The 18,144-nt window shown below is 34.4% G+C and overlaps 1 protein-coding gene across 7 annotated transcripts in view; it reads left to right on the top strand.

The window, feature by feature from the left end:
* Positions 1 to 18,144, top strand: part of RAD51B (RAD51 paralog B) — a 642,577-nt gene that overhangs the window by 37,827 nt on the left and 586,606 nt on the right. For all 7 annotated transcript variants that reach the window (XM_079127118.1, XM_079127119.1, XM_079127116.1 and 4 more), the window contains exon 5: positions 1,854 to 1,990. In XM_079127118.1, the coding sequence (XP_078983244.1) occupies positions 1,854 to 1,990 (137 nt within the window). The remainder of the gene's footprint in view (positions 1 to 1,853; positions 1,991 to 18,144) is intronic.

Below are 18,144 nucleotides of genomic sequence, written 5' to 3'. Positions count from 1 at the left end.
AGACAGGGTCTCATGAAGTTGCTTAAGCTCTCAATAAATTGCTGAGGCTGTCCTTGAACTTGTGATCCTCCCGCCTGAGCCTCCCAAGCTGCTGGGATTACAGGAGTGCACCACCATGCCCAGCGGTAACTGCTTTTTTAAAGGCAGAAATAAAAATACAAAGAGTATTTTTAGAATAATTTAATTTTATATTTAATGTAATATAAGAAACCCAGAGAAATTGTTATCATAAGGTCCAGGATTAGTGCTTAACTTTCCTTTTTTTTTTCCCAACAAAAACTTTGGATAACTGATAGAAGGCACTGAAAAATGAAAGTAGAGATTTAATGAAGTTCAGTGAATGATGCATTTCTTTCATTTCATCCTTACACCTTTGCAATTATCTCTTTCTGAGCTATGCAATCATTACAATTAACTACTAAAACAAGCAGAACTTAGGATCTAACATTTTCAATCACAAAATTATAAAATATTTAAATCAGTATTTAAAATATTATAATTTCACTTTCAATTATTTTAATTATTATTGTTCCACTAAAAGTTTTGATAGGTTTTTATAAGAATGATCTTTCATAGCAATAAATAAGATATGAAACTTCACAATGCTTATAACCTTTTATTTATTGTTAATACCCATTTTGTGTATGTTTTACCTTACATAGGGCATATTAGTAAAAATAGTATATACATAAGAAATATGCACTTATTGAAGGACCACACTACATTTTTTTGTTTGTTTTTCATTGTGCTTTTTGGTTGTTTTTTTGGAGTATTTGATCAAAGAATTCTGGAGACCTCTTCACTGATCTCTCACCATCTGTCAGATTATTACTTGTAGTGGTAGCAGTAATTATTACTCTAGAGTCTAAATCATTTTAGAGATTATAAACCAGTACATAGATTATAAAATGTGAGCATTTGTTTTTTAGGTTGAGTCTTGGAAAATGAAGTTTACCTTTAGGCCAAAAAATTTTTTTAGTACTAGGGATTGAAGCCAGGGGCACTTAATCATTGAGCCATACCTCCAATCCTTTTTATTTTGAAACAGAGTCTTGCCAAGTTACTGAGGCTGGCCTTGAACTTGTGATCTTCCTGCTTCAGCTTCCCAAGTTGGAGGGTGCCACCACCCCAGGCTTCCCCTTTAGGCTAAATTTTAAAATGGTGGTTCTCAAAGGATATAGCAGCAATTGTATCACTTGAGAACTTAGAAATATAAAATCTCAGGCTACATCCCAGACCTACTGAGTCAGAGATACTGTTAACGAGCATGCCAAATGATTCTAATACTCATATAAGTCTCAAAACCACTGACCTAAATGCTTTGACCTCATGGATCCTTCCTCTTCATTTATTCCTACTTCATAATTATCTGAGGTGGTTCTTTATGTCTGTAGTCTGTTTCAGTGAGCCCAGATTGTTTTTCATTTCTGCCTGAGATTTTCTTCTCTTCTTCTTCCTTCTTCTTTTCTATTCTTTCCATCATTAAAAAATTGTTCTGAAATTTAAAAAAATTGTTCTGTAGTGTTATTTTTACAGTGTCATTTGTAAATGAAAATGTATAAATGAATGAATAAATCCTCTGGCCCTTCCCAATTAAAATTTCTCAGCTGAACTACAAAACACAGAGGATGATTTGAGTAACCATTTTCTCACTTTCCCAAGGATATTACATAAGGAATACCAATATAGATGCATATGGGAGAAGTTATTATATATGATGGATATTCTAGGATGTTAGGGCTTAATTCTGTCCTGGTTAATTATTTCCAGGAGGTTGGACTATTTTTATAGCAAGTTCCTAAAATGATTTGCTTTGACTTATAGCATTTATACAAATAATATTTGTTTTTTAGATTACAGGGCCACCAGGCTGTGGAAAAACTCAGTTTTGTGTAATGATGAGTGTTTTGGCTACATTACCCACCAGTATGGGAGGATTAGAAGGAGGTGTTGTGTACATAGACACAGAATCAGCATTCAGTGCTGAAAGGTAAGATATTATTTTCCATTACTATGCTTTACTTTAATATATACGTGTCGAACATTAACAAATAAGTTATCATTTACCTTTTTTTTTGAACAAAGAATGTTGGATTACTGTTTTGAAGGAGTTTTCCTTTTAAAATTGACATAGGATGCAATTGTTTTTATCCCTTTATTATTGGGATAAGTGGGGTTCCTGGGTAAGCTGTTTTGTGGTTTGAAAGTTGGTAAGAAAGAAGATAAAGAAATTGGGAGGAATTTAAGAAAAAATGAGGAAGAAACAAGACTTAAAAAAAAAGAAAGGAAGGAAGATTAGTTGCCCTGTAAGTAATTTCTAGTTGGAAGTAAATTATTAGTGAATGGATATGTATAAGCTGGGGATGCTTATGCGTTGGGAGACTTAATGCAGTTCTGTTCTCTAGTATGCTCTTTCTTTCCTGTGTGTGTGGTGCTGGGGATTGAACCCAGGGCCTTGTACTTGCCTAGGCAAGCACTCTACCACTGAGCTATATCCCCACCCCAATTCTGTTCTCTTAGTCAAGGTATACTGTAGGTATAGTTCTGACTCTTTGTAATCATGTCATTATGAATCAGATCTCTCTTTTATTTCTTTATAAAGAGTACTATTTAAATCAAAGTGGACCTGACTAGATAAACTCCAAATGAATTATTTTGCCTAGAGCTTATTACTTATCTTGCAATATATCTCTTGCTTATCTGTTCTTTCTGAGTATATGCCACTGATCTGTCAGCTCTTTGGGTTTGTGTTTTATCTTTGTATCTTCAAAGCCAAATCCAGTGACTGGTACATACTAATTTTCCAGAAAATATTTGATAATGAGTGAACTGGCAGGTGTTACTCCCAGATTGTGAAATCCAGAGGCTATTTCTTAATAAAAGGAATGAAGATTCCTTGAAAAATAACTGAATCTGACTCTGGAGCAGGCGTTTTTCTTTTTTTTGGGGGGAGCGGGTTACTAGGGGTTGACTCCAGGGTCTCACACATGCTTTTCCTCTGAACTATATCCTCAAGGATCAGGAAAATTTTAAGTTGAATTTGGAAAATATCAGATAGCAAGGAAGCTATTACAGACTACTCAGTTGTTGAGTAGTCAACATGAAGAGCCTCCGCTGGTCAAGGATGAAACAAATTGAGAATCAATAAGAATAATAATGACAATGGATTAAAACTTGAAATATTTAAATCCATGAGTCTATAATGATATTAAGAGATAAAATTAAAAAGCTTCTGCATAGCAAGGGAAGCAATGAGTACAGTGAAGGGAAAGATGGCAGAATGGAAGAAAATATGCCAGCTATTCATGAGAGAGGATTAATATCCAGAATATATAAAGAATTCAAAATATTGCATACCAAAAGACTAGTAATTCACTTCACAAGAGTACAAATGGCCTATAAATATATGAAAAAATGCTCAACATTTCTAACCATACAGGAAATGCAAATAAAAACCACACTAAGGTATGTGTGCATGTTGGAATATTACTCGGCCTTAAAGAAGAATGAAATTATGGCATTTGCAGGTAAATGGATGGAGCTGGAGAATATCATGCTAAGCAAAATAAGCAAACCCAAAAAACCAAAGGCTGAATGTTTTCTTTGATAAGCGGCTACTGATCCATAATGTGGGGATGGGTAGGGAAGAATGAACTTTGGATTGGGCAGAGGGGAGTGAGGGGAGGGGAGAGAGTGTGGGGGTGGGCAGGACAGTGAAATGAGACAGACATTATTATCCTATATACATGTGTGACTACACTACCAGTGTGACTCCATACCATGTATATAGCCAGAGGAATCTGCACTTATGCTCCATTTGTGTACCATGTGTCAAAATGTACCCCACTGCCATGTATAAATAAAAATATTTTAAAAAGACTACATTGAGAGTCTATCTCATCTGGTCAGAATGGCTGTTATCAAGAAAACAATAACAAATGCTGGTGGTGATGTGGGCAAAAGGAACCCTTACACACTGTTGTTAGGAATGTAAATTAATAAAACCAATATGGATAAGAGCATGTAAGTTCCTTAAAAACTAAAACTAGAACTGCCATATGATCTAGTTTTATCACTACTGGGTATATACCTGAAGGAAACAAAGCCAGCTTATAAGAGAGATACCTGAATACCCATGTGTATTGCAGCACTATTTACCATAGCCAAGCTATGAAACCAGGCTAGGTGCTCATCAGCAGATGAGTGGATAAAGGAAGTTGTGGTATATTTACACAATGGAGTATTTGTTCTTGAAGAAGAACAAAATTATTTCATTTGCAGGAAAATGAATGGGACTGGAGATCAGCATTTTAAGTGAAATAAGCTAGACTCAGAAAGACAAGCATTGCATGTTTTCTCTCATTTGAAATCTAGACAAAAATAAAGATGACATGAAAGTAGAAGGGGGACTATTAGGGAAGGGGGAGGAGACTGGCCGGGGAGGTAGAGAGGGTAAGACAAACAGGGAGGGTCTATACAATTAGTATGTTATATGGTTATACACATGTATGAAATTGTCACAATGAAACCCATTATTTTCTATAACTAACATGTGCTAACAATTATAATAAAAAAGATAAAAAGGAACTAATTGATTACCATTGTCAAATTCTGGAGAAGCAACTTCTTATTTTGAAAATGTATGAAAAAAAACTCTTCCTTTTCTTTATGAGCTGTATTACTGAAAAACAAATAATTCTTTTGATGGTAACATTTGAGTAATAAATGAAGAAGGAATGATAGAATAACCCCAAATTACAAATTATAACAATCTGATGAATCTCAGTATTAAACATCAAAGGCTGCTAGAATCACACAGAAACAACATCATTGGAATATCACCAATGGAAGAACAACCAGCTGAACATGGACATAATCAAGCTGTCTACCAACTACCAGTTTACACATGTATAAGGAGAGGAATGTGTTAAACTATTCTAGAGGTATGCAGTCAGCAAAATCCAAACTATAGGATATTATAAAATAAACAACCTGGTTTCTTTAACAAATAAATTATAAGATTAAAATAAAAAAGGGGAGGAACCTTTGAATTAAAACAGATTTAAAAGATTATTGGTTAGTTGCAAAGAGGCCTTAGAGAAGAAATAAAGCAGAGAAATATGAGACTCAAAAAGGAATAGGTTTTAGTCAGTCTGGTTTAGTATTGTCACCATTTTGTGCTTACAAAGCAAACTGTTTAACATGAATGAGAAAGTGTTTGAAGGATTAATATGAGGAAGGGTTAAAGAATTCACATATAGAGAATTTTGGGTTAAGTGATAAAAGTGGGAAATTATTTTTAGAAATCTTTTTATCAAGAAGGAAGTGATTTATAGAATATACCATCCAACCAAGAGCGAATACACTTTCTTCTCAGCAGCACATGGATCCTTCTCAAAAATAGACCATATATTATGTCACAAAGCTAATGTTAGCAAATACAAGAAGATAGAGACACTACCTTGTATTCTATCAGATCATAATGGATTGAAGTTAGAAATAAATGAAAGAGTAAAACACAGAAACTATTCCAACATCTGGAGATTAAACAATATGCTATTATATGATGAATGGATAACAGAAGATATTAGGAAGGAAATTAAAAAATTCTTAGAGGTAAATGAGAACAAAGAAACATCATATCAAAATCTCTGGGACACTATGAAAGCAGTACTTAGAGGGAAATTTATTTCATGGAGGCATTTAATAAGAGAAGTAAAACTCAACAAATAAACGACCTAACACTACAGCTCAAAGCCCTAGAAAAAGAAGAACAGACCAGCACCAAAAGTAGTAGAAGACAGGAAATAGTTAAACTCAGAGCTGAAATCAATGAAATTGAAACAAAAGAAACAATACAAAAAATTGACAAAATAAATAGTTGGTTCTTCGAAAAAATAAACAAAATTGATAAACCTTTAGTTACACTAACAAAGAGAAGACGAGAGAAAACCCAAATCACTAAACTTCGGAATGAACAAGGAAATATCACAACAGGCAGGATTGAAATACAAAACATAATTAGAAGCTATTTTGAAAATCTATACTCCAACAAAATAGAAAATTTTGAAGACATCAACAGGTTTCTAGAGACATAAGAATTGCCTAAACTGAACGAGGAGGACATACACAATTTAAATAGACCAATTTCAAGTACTGAAATAGAAGAGGTCATCAAAAGCCTACCAACAAAGAAAAGTCCGGGACCAGATGGGTTCTCAGCCGAGTTCTACAAAACCTTTAAAGAAGAGCTCATTCCAATACTTCTCAAAGTATTCCATAAAATAGAAGAGGAGGGAACCCTCCCAAACTCATTCTATGAAGCCAATATCACACTGATACCTAAACCAGACAGAGACACATCGAGGATAGAAAATTTCAGACCAATATCCTTAATGAACATCGACGCAAAAATTCTCAACAAAATTTTAGCAAATCGCATACAAAAACATATTAAAAGATAGCGCACCATGATCAAGTGGGTTTCATCCCAGGAATGCAAGGTTGGTTCAACATCAGGAAATCAATAAATGTAATTCACCATATCAATAGACTTAAAGTCAAGAATCACATGATTATTTCAATAGATGCAGAAAAAGCATTTGATAAAATACAGCACCCCTTCATGCTCAAAACACTAGAAAAAATAGGGATAGTGGGAACATTCCTTAACATTGTAAAGGCCATCTATGCTAAGCCCATGGCCAATATAATTCTAAATGGTGAAAAACTGAAAGCATTCCCCCTAAAAACTGGAACAAGGCAGGGATGCCCTCTTTCACCACTTCTATTCAACATCGTTCTTGAGACTCTAGCCAGAGCAATTAGACAAACCAAAGAAATTAAAGGGATACGAATTGGAAAAGAAGAACTCAAACTATCCCTGTTCACTGATGACATGATTATATATTTAGAGGAACCTGGAAATTCCACCAGAAAACTCTTAGAACTCGTAAGTGAATTCAGTAAAGTAGCAGGTTACAAGATCAATGCTCATAAATCCAACGCATTTTTATACATAAGTGATGAATCTTCAGAAAGAGAAATTAGGAAAACTACCCCATTCACAATAGCCTCGAAAAAAATAAAATACTTGGGAATCAATCTCACAAAAGAGGTGAAAGACCTCTACAATGAGAACTACAGAACACTAAAGAAAGAAATTAAAGAACACCTTAGAAGATGGAAAGATCTCCCATGTTCTTAGATAGGAAGAATTAATAGCGTCAAAATGGCCATACTACCTAAAGTGCTATACAAATTCAATGCAATTCCAATTAAAATCCCAATGACGTACCTTACAGAAATAGAGCAAGCAATTATGAAATTCATCTGGAAGAATAAGAAACCCAGAATAGCTAAAGCAATCCTTAGCAGGAAGAGTGAAACAGGGGGTATTGCAATACCAGATCTTCAACTCTACTACAAAGCAATAGTAACAAAAACGGCATGGTATTGGTACCAAAATAGAAAGGTAGATCAATGGTACAGAATAGAGGACACGGACATAAACTCAAATAAATACAATTTTCTCATACTAGACAAAGGGGCCAAAAATATGCAATGGAGAAAAGATAGCATCTTCAACAAATAGTGCTGGGAGAATTGGAAATCCATGTGCAGCAGAGTGAAACTAAACCCCTATCTCTCACCATGCACAAAACTAAACTCAAAATGGATTAAGGACCTCAGAATCAGACCAGAGACCCTGCAGATTATAGAAGAAAAAGTAGGTCCAGATCTTCAACATGTCGGCTTAGGACCAGACTTCCTTAACAGGACTCCCATAGCACAAGAAATAAAAGCAAGAATCAATAACTCAGATGATTCAAACTAAAAAGCTTTCTCTCAGCAAAGGAAACTATCAGCAATGCGAAGAAAGAGCCTACAGAGTGGGAGAAAATCTTTACCAATCATACTTCAGATAGAGCACTAATCTCCAGCATCTATAAAGAACTCAAAAAACTTTACACTAAGAATACAAATAATCCAATCGACAAATGGGCTACGGAAATGAACAGACACTTCACAGAAGAAGATGTACAAGCAATCAACAAACATATGGAAAAATGTTCAACATCTCTAGTAATAAGAGAAATGGAAATCAAAACCACCCTAAGATTCCATCTCACCCCAATTAGAATGGCGATTATCAAGAATACGAGCAACAACAGGTGTTGGCGAGGATGTGGGGAGAAAGGTACACTCATACATTGCTGGTGGGGCTGCAAATTGGTGCAGCCACTCTGGAAAGCAGTGTGGAGATTCCTTAGAAAACTTGGAATGGAACCACCATTTGACCCAGCTATCCCACTCCTTGGCCTATACCCAAAGGACTTAAAATCAGCATACTACAGAGATACAGCCATATCAATGTTCATAAGTGCTCAATTCACAATAGCTAGACTGTGGAACCAACCTAGATGTCCTTCAGTTGATGAATGGATAAAGAAACTGTGGTATATATATATATATATATATACAATGGAATATTACTCAGCCATAAAGAATGATAAAATTATGGCATTTGCAGGGAAATGGATGAAATTGGAGAATATCATGCTAAGTGAGATAAGCCAATCTCAAAAAGCCAAAGGACAAATGATATCGCTAATAAGTGGATGATGACACATAATGGGGGGAGGGAAGGGTTAGTGTTAGGGTTAGAGTTAGGGTTAGGGAGGGGGGCAAGAATGGAGGAAGGAAGGACTGTATAGAGGGAAAAGGGGGGAGGGAGGGGTGGGGGGAAGGAAAAAATAACAGAATGAATCAAACAACATTACTCTATGTAAATTTATGATTACACAAATGGTATGCCTTTATGCCATGTACAAACAGAGAAACAACATGTATCCCATTTGTTTACAATAAAAAAAAAAACTGTAAAAAAAAAAAAAAAAAAAAAAGACCCCCTCACATGCCTAGAGCACCTTTTATGGCTTGAATAGGATCCTAGCAATGTGTTCACAGTGTCACTTTATTTTAATTAGCAAAAATGAGAAACAGTTATGGTAACAAACTAGTTAATGAATATAATCAATTTCAAAAGTATTTAAGAGTAAGTAGTTCCTGCACCAGAAAATCTAAAATGCCTAAAATCTTGCAACTTATTGTAAAAAAAAAATCTTGCATTTAACCATAATTTTAACAATGTACATGTTATTATCAATAAAGAGTTATGTGGAGAACTTTCCTCGATTGGTTAAAAAAAAAAAAAAAAAAAAAAAGAAGAAGTGGTTTCTAGTTCCAGTAGCCAAAAGAAAAAAAGAAAGAAAGAAAGAAACAGAAAGGAGAATAAATAAAAACTGAGTTTAAAATGTTTTCAAATGAAAAAAAAAAATGATAAAACCTTGCAGGTGAAAGTGATATACTTAAAAGCACTTTGAAATGATTACTTACATCTTTTAAAACAGTATACTAACTAGCTTGTTTTACATGTTCTTTAGAAATAATCTAAAATATTATGTTAATCATGCATGTTCATCTTAGACTGCATTTATACCTCCAGAGGGCTTAACAATTAAATAATGCGTAGTGTGGTGCTCAACCCTGGGGGAGCTGACTGCCTTGGGGGAAGGGGAATGCTAAGCCAGCAGAGTTGTGAATGTCCTTCTGATTGATTCTGAAAAGATCTGTTTTTGTTTATTTTACCTGTTGAACTTCTGCTTAAAATTTGATATTGTCTTAGCTTACATATATCTTGAGAATGTGGATAGATTAATTCAGTGACCCATCCCCATATTTTAACCTATGGAAATTTTGGCAATCATGGGAATGCCATTATACATGAATTGAATAAATAATATTTTATCCTTAATAGAGATAATTGGAAAAAGATGGAACTGGGGTTTAAAAATAAAAATAAGGAATAGCTAGGCATGGTGATGCACGTCTGTAATCTCAACTACTCAAGAGACAGAATTGCAAGTCCAAGGCCAACCTGGTCAACTTCATGAGACCCTATCTCAGGAGAAACAAAAACAAAACCAAACCTTTGGGGATGTAGTTCAGTGGTTGAGCCCCCTGGGTTTAACCACCAGTACCACACACACAACGGAAGGCAATATGGATGCTAAATAGTAATAGAATTTCTTGGGAAAAAAAAATTTGAGGGAAAATAAAATAACATGAAAATAAAGCTTGGAACTGTAAATATGAAGGGGTTGTTAGTGTGAGAAAGACGGAAGGATCTGGGGAAGCAAGAGATGGGACCAAGGACCCTGGAAGGTTGGATATAGGACTGGAGTATTAGGAGGTAGAAATACACATTCCTGGGTTACAGTGAAATCAGAAAAGCTTTGAAAATGGGGAAGAAAGAGTTCAGTGGGGGAGGAAGACATTAATCAAATAATCACTGAAATATAAAATTATATGTGTTATGACTAAGTATGCAAATGAGAAATACCTGTTGTTTTGGTCCTGTGGGGGAAGCAATGGCTGAGCAGCTGCTGTAATTTTGTGTGCATGTCACCCTTCAGGGTTCCAAGCAGCCTATGGATCTTGGTGTCCAATTTCTACAAAACTTTAGAGTGCCACTCTTTCTGAATCAGGGTGTATATATGAAGGCATGGTCAGCAGTGGTAGTGGCCAGCCAAGACTTTGACTGATTCTGAAGTCAATACTAGTGTGGTCTTAGAACCCCTGGCCTTTTGTCAGTTGGTATTAATCTAGGAACTTTGACACAGAGGGCAACCATTTAGAAGATAAGGCCCCTCTTACTGTTTTTTGTTTTTATGGTTTCATGAGTCTCAGTGGTTTTCCTCAGCCCAGTTCTATCTACCTTATCATTTGTGAATCTGGTTAAATTATGGGGAAAGAGACCCTGAAAAAATTCTATGATAGAAAGTAGAAATTAGTCATGAGTATTTTTACTTTTTTTTAATAATTAGTTAATTTTTCAGATAAAAAGAATCTATAAACTAATACAAATTTAAAAAATAGACAAAGTTGCTAAGTAGATGAGCCCAAAATATTCAGTATCCTAAAGAAAATATTAAAAAATTTATAATTGTTCACATTTTCTATATCTTTACGATTCATTTGTGTGTTTGTTTTATTTGTGCTAAAATGCCTCATTAGTAATGTGGAGTTTTCAATTTCTCCTTATACTTTGATCAAGTTTTTTTTTTATTGTTTGTTCTATTTAGTTATACATGATAGCAGAATGCATTTTGATTCATTAGACACAAGTGGGGTACAACTTTTCATTTCTCTGGATGTACACAATGTAGACTCACCATTTATGTAATCTTACAGTACTTTTACTGTTAACAAGATTTTGGAATTTTCTAGAATTTAAGGAACTTACAGATTTAGATTATATTTAGTAATGTATATTGAAAGAATGAACAGTAAAATAGTACATATGTACGAGAAGCTTTAAGAAGCTGTAAACTTACATTTCAGCACATTTATGATTCTATATCTCAGGTATGATTTTGGAAAATTTCTTTTACATTAATCATATTTTATTTCAAGTTGCTGTGTGTTCACTAATGTACAATTTTTATATTTTCTTGCATATAAGAGCTGTGACGTTACATGGGGAACTAATAATGTTGAAAGGGTCTTTTTTCCTTACGTGACATAATGCCTTTTGAGTCTGGGACTGATCAGGAAAGAAGTTCATCTGTTCATAAGTAGTTAACACTTTCTAGAACTGGAATATTTAAAATGCATTTTAGCTGTCAGGTCCAAATTAAGGCATAGTCATCTCCACTGTGAGATTTAGTTGGTAAGAAAAACTGAAATGTGGCCTCAAACTTTTAAAAAGAGCAGTGCTTCTACACAGCGACAGACCCTCATAAATACAGTTATGTCATACTAGACAAAGACATCAAAACATACACATCTTTTCCAGAGAAAAGATAGCCTCTTCAACAAATGGTTCTGGGAAAACTGGAAATCCATATGCAGCAAAATGAAATTAAACCCCTATCTCTTACCTTGCACAAAACTCAACTTAAAGTGGATCAAGGGCTTAGACACTAGAACAGAGACCCTGCACCGAATAGGAGGAAAAGTAGGCCCAAATCTTCACCATTTGGCTTAGGAACTGATTTCCTTAACAAGAACCCTAAAGCACAAGAAGTAAAATCAAGACTCATAAATGAGATGGAATCAAATTAAAAAGCTTCTTCACAGCAAAAGAAACAATCAATAATGTGAAGAGAGACCTTATAGAATGGGAGAGAATCTTTACCACATGTACCTCAAATAGAGCAGTAATCTCTAGGATACATAAAGAACTCAGAAAATTTGACACCCAAAACACAAATAATCCAGTAAACAAATGGTCTAAGGAACTGAACAGACACTTCACAGAAGTACAATCGATAAACAAACATGAAAAAATGTTCATCATCTCTTGCAATTAGAAAAATGCAAATCAAAACTGCTCTAAGATTTCATCTCACTCTAGTTAGAATGACAATTATGAAGAATACAAGCAATAATAAGCGTTGGTGAGGATGTGGGGAAAAGGGTACGTTCATCCACTGCTGGTGGGGCTGCAAATTGGTGCGACCATTATGGAAAAGTGATATGGAAATGCCTCAGAAAACTTGGATGGGAACCACCATTTGACCCAGTTATCCTACTCCTTGGTTTATACCCAAAGGACTTAAATTCAGCATACTACAGTGATGCAGCCACATCATGTTTATAGCAGCTCAATTCACAAAAACTAAACTATGGAACCAACTGAAGTGCCCTTCAACAGATGAATGGAATGGATAAAGAAAATGTGGTATATATAGACACACAGCCTTAAAGAAGAATGAAATTATGGCATTTGCCAGAAAATGGATGGAGCTGGAGAATATTATGCTAAGTGAAATAAGCCAATCTCAAAGAACCAATGGCCGAATGTTTTTTCTAATATGTGGATGCTAATTCACAGTAACAGGGAGCAGTGACTAGGGAAGAATAGAGGTACTTTGGATTAGACAGAGGGGAGTGAGGGGAGAGAAGGGGGTAGAAATGATAGTAGAATGAATGGGACATTATTACCCTATGTGCATATATGATTACATGACTTGTGATTTGACATCATGTACAACCAGAAGAATGAGAAGTTATACTTCATTTATGTATGATGTGTCCAAATGCATTCCACTGTCATGTATAACTAATTAAAATAAATAAATTATTTAAAAAAATAGTAACCTTTTTCTGAGACTTTCTACCCCAGTAAATCCTTCAGTTGTAGGATTGATAACTAGCATTATTTGTTAGGAATGATGGCTGGAAAGTGGGACAATGAGGATAGATGTAGGACTGCTGAATGTTATTGAATTTAGGAGATTAAGTTGAATGACAGGGAAGGGGAATTTGGGAAGTTAAAGTGTTTTCTCTGAGGACGTTTCTTCTAACAACTGGTTTGCAAATGACTTACCCATGGAGGAGATTTTAGAAATAAAGCTTTTAATGGGTTTTCAGGGATATTATTTTGGGGGTTTGATGGGACACAAGTAAAAAGGAGCTTTGTTTACAGCATAACTATTTGGAATGATACTACCTCCATAATATAAATTAGTGGTTCTCAGTTGGGGAGGAGGATAAGGCAACTTTTCCACCTAGCTAGCAGGTGCTTTGGGAATTTGTATAGGGGTGAAAGAAAAATGGTTTTCATGATAATAAATGGGTGGGACGCAGCGTGCTGGAAATTCTGTAATAGGAGAGTTGTTGAGCTAAGAGAATTGAGAGGCACGTGCTCTAAATAACATTTTATAAATTAGAACATATTTCAGATGCTATAAGTGGCATTCATCTTAACTTGATCCATATAATAGCATTATGAAGTAAGCAGGGTGGGTATTATGATTTCCATTTTATTTTATTTTATTTATTTTTTTTGGTACTGAGGGACACTCAACTGCTGAGCCATATCCTGGCCCCTTTTATATTTTACTTAGGGACAGGGTCTTGCTAAGTTGCTGAGGCGGGCTTTGAACTCGTGATCCTCCTGCCTTAGCCCTCTGAGCTGCTGGGATACAGGCCTGTGCCACTGCACCCAGTATTGATATTCATTTTAGAAATAAGGAAAATGGAACTCAGAGGTCATGTGATTTTCCTAAGATCATATAGCTAGTAGGTGAGCTCAGAGGTGAAGTCACGTTCTCTTTCCACTGAACTTTGGTTGGCAAAAATAATTGACTTTGAGGAAGGATCCAGACAGTGTTTTCATTCCTTCATTCAACACCACCTGTTAGACATTTGGGCATTCTGTGAATCCATATTTGCTTCATTTTCTTGTCTTCTTGATTTGCAGGAGTTTCTTTGTACATTTTCTAAATATTGTCAGTTTTACATATATCTTTTTCTGCTCTGTTATCTTTATTTATGGTGCCTTGTTGCATAGAAATTTGTAAGTGTGAGGTTGCCTTATGGTTTTGGTTTTGGATCTTAAGAAGTTTTCTCTCACCATTAGGCAACAAAGGTATTATCCTTCATTTTAAAAACATATGTATAGTTTTATTATTTCAAATTAATACTTTTAATCCATTGGAAACCTACTCAGGATTCTTATATTTTAAATATTGATTTAAACTGCCACATTTATCTCCAGAAATATTGTACACAGTTATTGTGTTCTAAATACAGTGTTTTGAGTCTTCATCAACACTTTGTTTTTTAGTTTCTTTAATTTTTATTATACTTATGAGAAAGTTGACATTTCATTGTTTTAACTGTTATGGAATAATAACTTTTCATATGTTCATTGTCCATTTATATTTCTTAGGCAAATTATGTAGAAATTCATTTTGCCCTTTTATCTTTCTCTTTTTTCCTGTGTACTTACAGAAACACATTGTATTTTGTACATATTAAAGTATATAGGATTTTCTTTTAGCCTGTCATTTATATTTTAACTTTGGTTATGTTATCTTTTGTTACCTATTTTTTTGTTGTTGTTGTATTCAGTCTTACAGCTTTTCCTTTATGGCTGTAATTCTTAATTTTTTTCAGGACCATAAACTCTATAGTTTATATTGATTGAGGTTTATCATGTTAGAAACTTGGGAATTTAAAAAAATATTTAATTATTAATTCATTAGAAACATAATAATAAATCCATTTTAATACATTGCTTCAGGCACTCCATCAGAGAAGTGGAACCAGTAGAATATATAAATAAAGAGATTTATTGCAAGGAATAATTGACTTTTGTAATCGCAGAGGCTGTCTGAAATCCACAGGGCAGGCTGTCAGGAAGGACTGAAGGCTAGGGTTGAAGTTGTAGTCTGTGGGTAGAATTTCTTTTTAAAAGAAATTCAAGTGATTAAATAAGGCCCACCGCAATTATCTAGGATAATCTCTTTTATTTAAAGTCCGCTGTTTACCAACATTGATATCCACAAAATCTCTTAACAGCAATATATAGGATACCATACACAAATCAAGTTAATTCATAAAACTAACCATCACACATATTTTTGTGGAAAATAGATTTTCCAGACTTTAAGATGAGAGAGAAAATTGCAAATCTTTTTAAAAGTCTGGTAATAGAAGACTATTGGATTCTAATGTGCTTTGCATTCAGTCTTTGTTAACATGTTTTTTGGTGGACAAATATGAAGATGATCTGACCTCACAGAGATATGAATTTGGAAAAGTGAAGAATATTTTATAGTCTTTTCAGACAATTGTAGATTTTCCTCTTTGATACTAAGCTAAAACTTGATGAGTGGTAAACTTTGAAACCGTATTAGTGAATTTTTCCTACTTTAAATGGAAATCTATTTGATCTGTCTGATACTTTTGGTGGACATTTACCTGTACATGATTTTATAATATTAAGCATTGCTCATTTGGAAAATATTGGTTCACTGAGTTATAGAAGTCTTCTAAATGTGATACATTTTATTATTCACTCTCAAGTCTCATTCATTGGTATTTTTACTGATCTCAGCAAAAAGTAAATTGTGGGGAGCATTAAGCTCATGGTGGATGATAGAAAAATTCCTAATTTTTCATTTAAAAAAAAACCTTGAATTTTATCATTGACAACAATTACTATCATGGTTTTACTGGAAGTGTAGAACTATAATTTGTCTGTTATTCATTCAAGTAAAAACGGTCTTCATGGAAAAAGTAACTTCTTTACCTCACAACTCAATTACACAGGGTTTTTCCTTGAGACAATTTCCTGTTATTCTCCCTCTTGATTCTGGTGTTCTCGCTACTTATTTTCTTTGCTTTTCCTCAAACACATCAGGCAACTGCCTACATCTGAACTTTTGTACTTGCTGTAGTTCTCTAGTCTGATGTGCTGTTCCACTGGATATTTGCATGGTTCATTTCCTCATCTCCTGTAAGCCTAAACTGCAAATGTTACCTTACAAATGAGGCTTTGCCAGACCATCCTATATACAATTACACTTGCTTCCTTAGGTCACGTTTTTGTTCCTTCATCATGCTATAAAAAGTGTAGCATCCTGCTTCATTTTTCCTTAGAGCACATATTACATAGTATGTAATATATATTCGTTTGCTTCTTTTTTTAGAATATAAGCTCCCCAAGGGAAGGGTTTTTCTTTTTTTTTTTCCTTTTTTCTCCTTCCTTCCTTTCTTTCACTCCTTTATATTGCCATATTCTTAGCACATAGAACAATGCCTGTAGGTCCTCCTCAATAAATATTTGTTGAATAGATAAATATCTTTCCTTTCAAAGGAATATATATATATTTTTTTGGATGCTGGGGATCGAACCCAGGGCCTTGCACTTTAAAGACAAGCACTCTACCAACTGAGGGATCTCCCCAGCCTCTCAAAGGAATATTTTTTATAAAAAGGTAGCCACTAGGTGGCAGTATTTTCAAACTTTATGTCATTAATGCCTGGGAGTAAAAGATAAGCTCTCTGTTATTTGTCCTACAGAGAAAAGATCTTTGTGGTGAAGAGTGTCTTAAGAAATTACTGTGATTAACATGAGACATATAGAATACTACAATTATAGTTTTTTGACATTTAAAATTTTTGTTAAATAAAAATAATTTGGAGAAACACAACTGCAGTATATTGGTATATAAATAACCATTTGATACAGTTATTTAGCATGGTAACTATGAATAAAGATAGTTCATGTCAATACATTGACCACCAATCCTTCCAAAAAGCCTTAATGGAATGAGATAGCAGCAATAAATTCCAGAAATATTCACAGCTCAACCCACTAGTTGAAATCCATCCTACTGCTAGAGAGTGGAAAATGATTCATGCCTGTCAGCTGTTGAGCTGTTACCAGTGAGTTAAGTATATCCATCTGGTTCCTGATCAACTACTTTGGGAAACTTCCATGGTTCTGGTAGTTGTTGCCATACCTATCCTAATAAAAATTGGTGCCAAGCACCAGGGCTTTTTAGATAATGTCTCTGACTAGCACAAAACTTTGCAAATATTTGCCCTAGTTTAAAAGCAAAACAAAACAAAACATTTCTGCCAAACCCTCAGCGTTTGCCTGTCTGCCTTTGCCAGGGCCATCTCTTTTCTTCTTCCCTCACTTGCCTCATTTCCTTCTTCCATTTTAATTCCTGGGCTTCTCTCAAGTACTTCAGAATGGTTGTGTGATTCATTTTGCTCTCTTTATACCTCTTTTGCATAATTTTTACTCCTATTTTTCCCTCTTTCTATTCAACCTAATTATGTTTTTTTTTTTTCTTTTCAATATGTTTGAAGTATACTTTTTAAAAAAGTTGAATGGTTTTCTCTCTTTTCCCGTTTTAGGGTTTTCACTTTTGTTTCTGATTATAGCATATACGATTATTTTGTTTGTCTCTTTAAAGTTCTCAGCCTCTTCTTGCAACTCTAGATGTTTAGACGTGAAAACACTGCTCTTTTGCCCTTTTGTCTCTCCTCCCAGTCCTTTTGCATGGCTAAGTAGTATGGCTGATAAAGTGTCATTTTAAATGGGAGACAGTTACACTTAAAGAGTTGTATTTTTAACATTTGATAACAGAAGTATTTGTAATTTCTCAATGCTTTTCATGTCTTATTCTATCAATGATGATAATTGCATGTTTCAATTCATCATTCTTCTTGCTTGGCCTGCTCCCCATGTATTAGATATAGTTTTGAGGTCAGAATTCAGTATTTAGAAGAAACAACTGGCTAGTATTCATTTGTTTAGACAATAATTTTCTG

Source organism: Sciurus vulgaris, assembly GCF_902686455.1.
Source record: "Sciurus vulgaris genome assembly, chromosome: 2".
Taxonomy (NCBI): Eukaryota; Metazoa; Chordata; class Mammalia; order Rodentia; family Sciuridae; genus Sciurus; species Sciurus vulgaris.
This window is presented reverse-complemented; position numbering and strand designations above follow the sequence as displayed.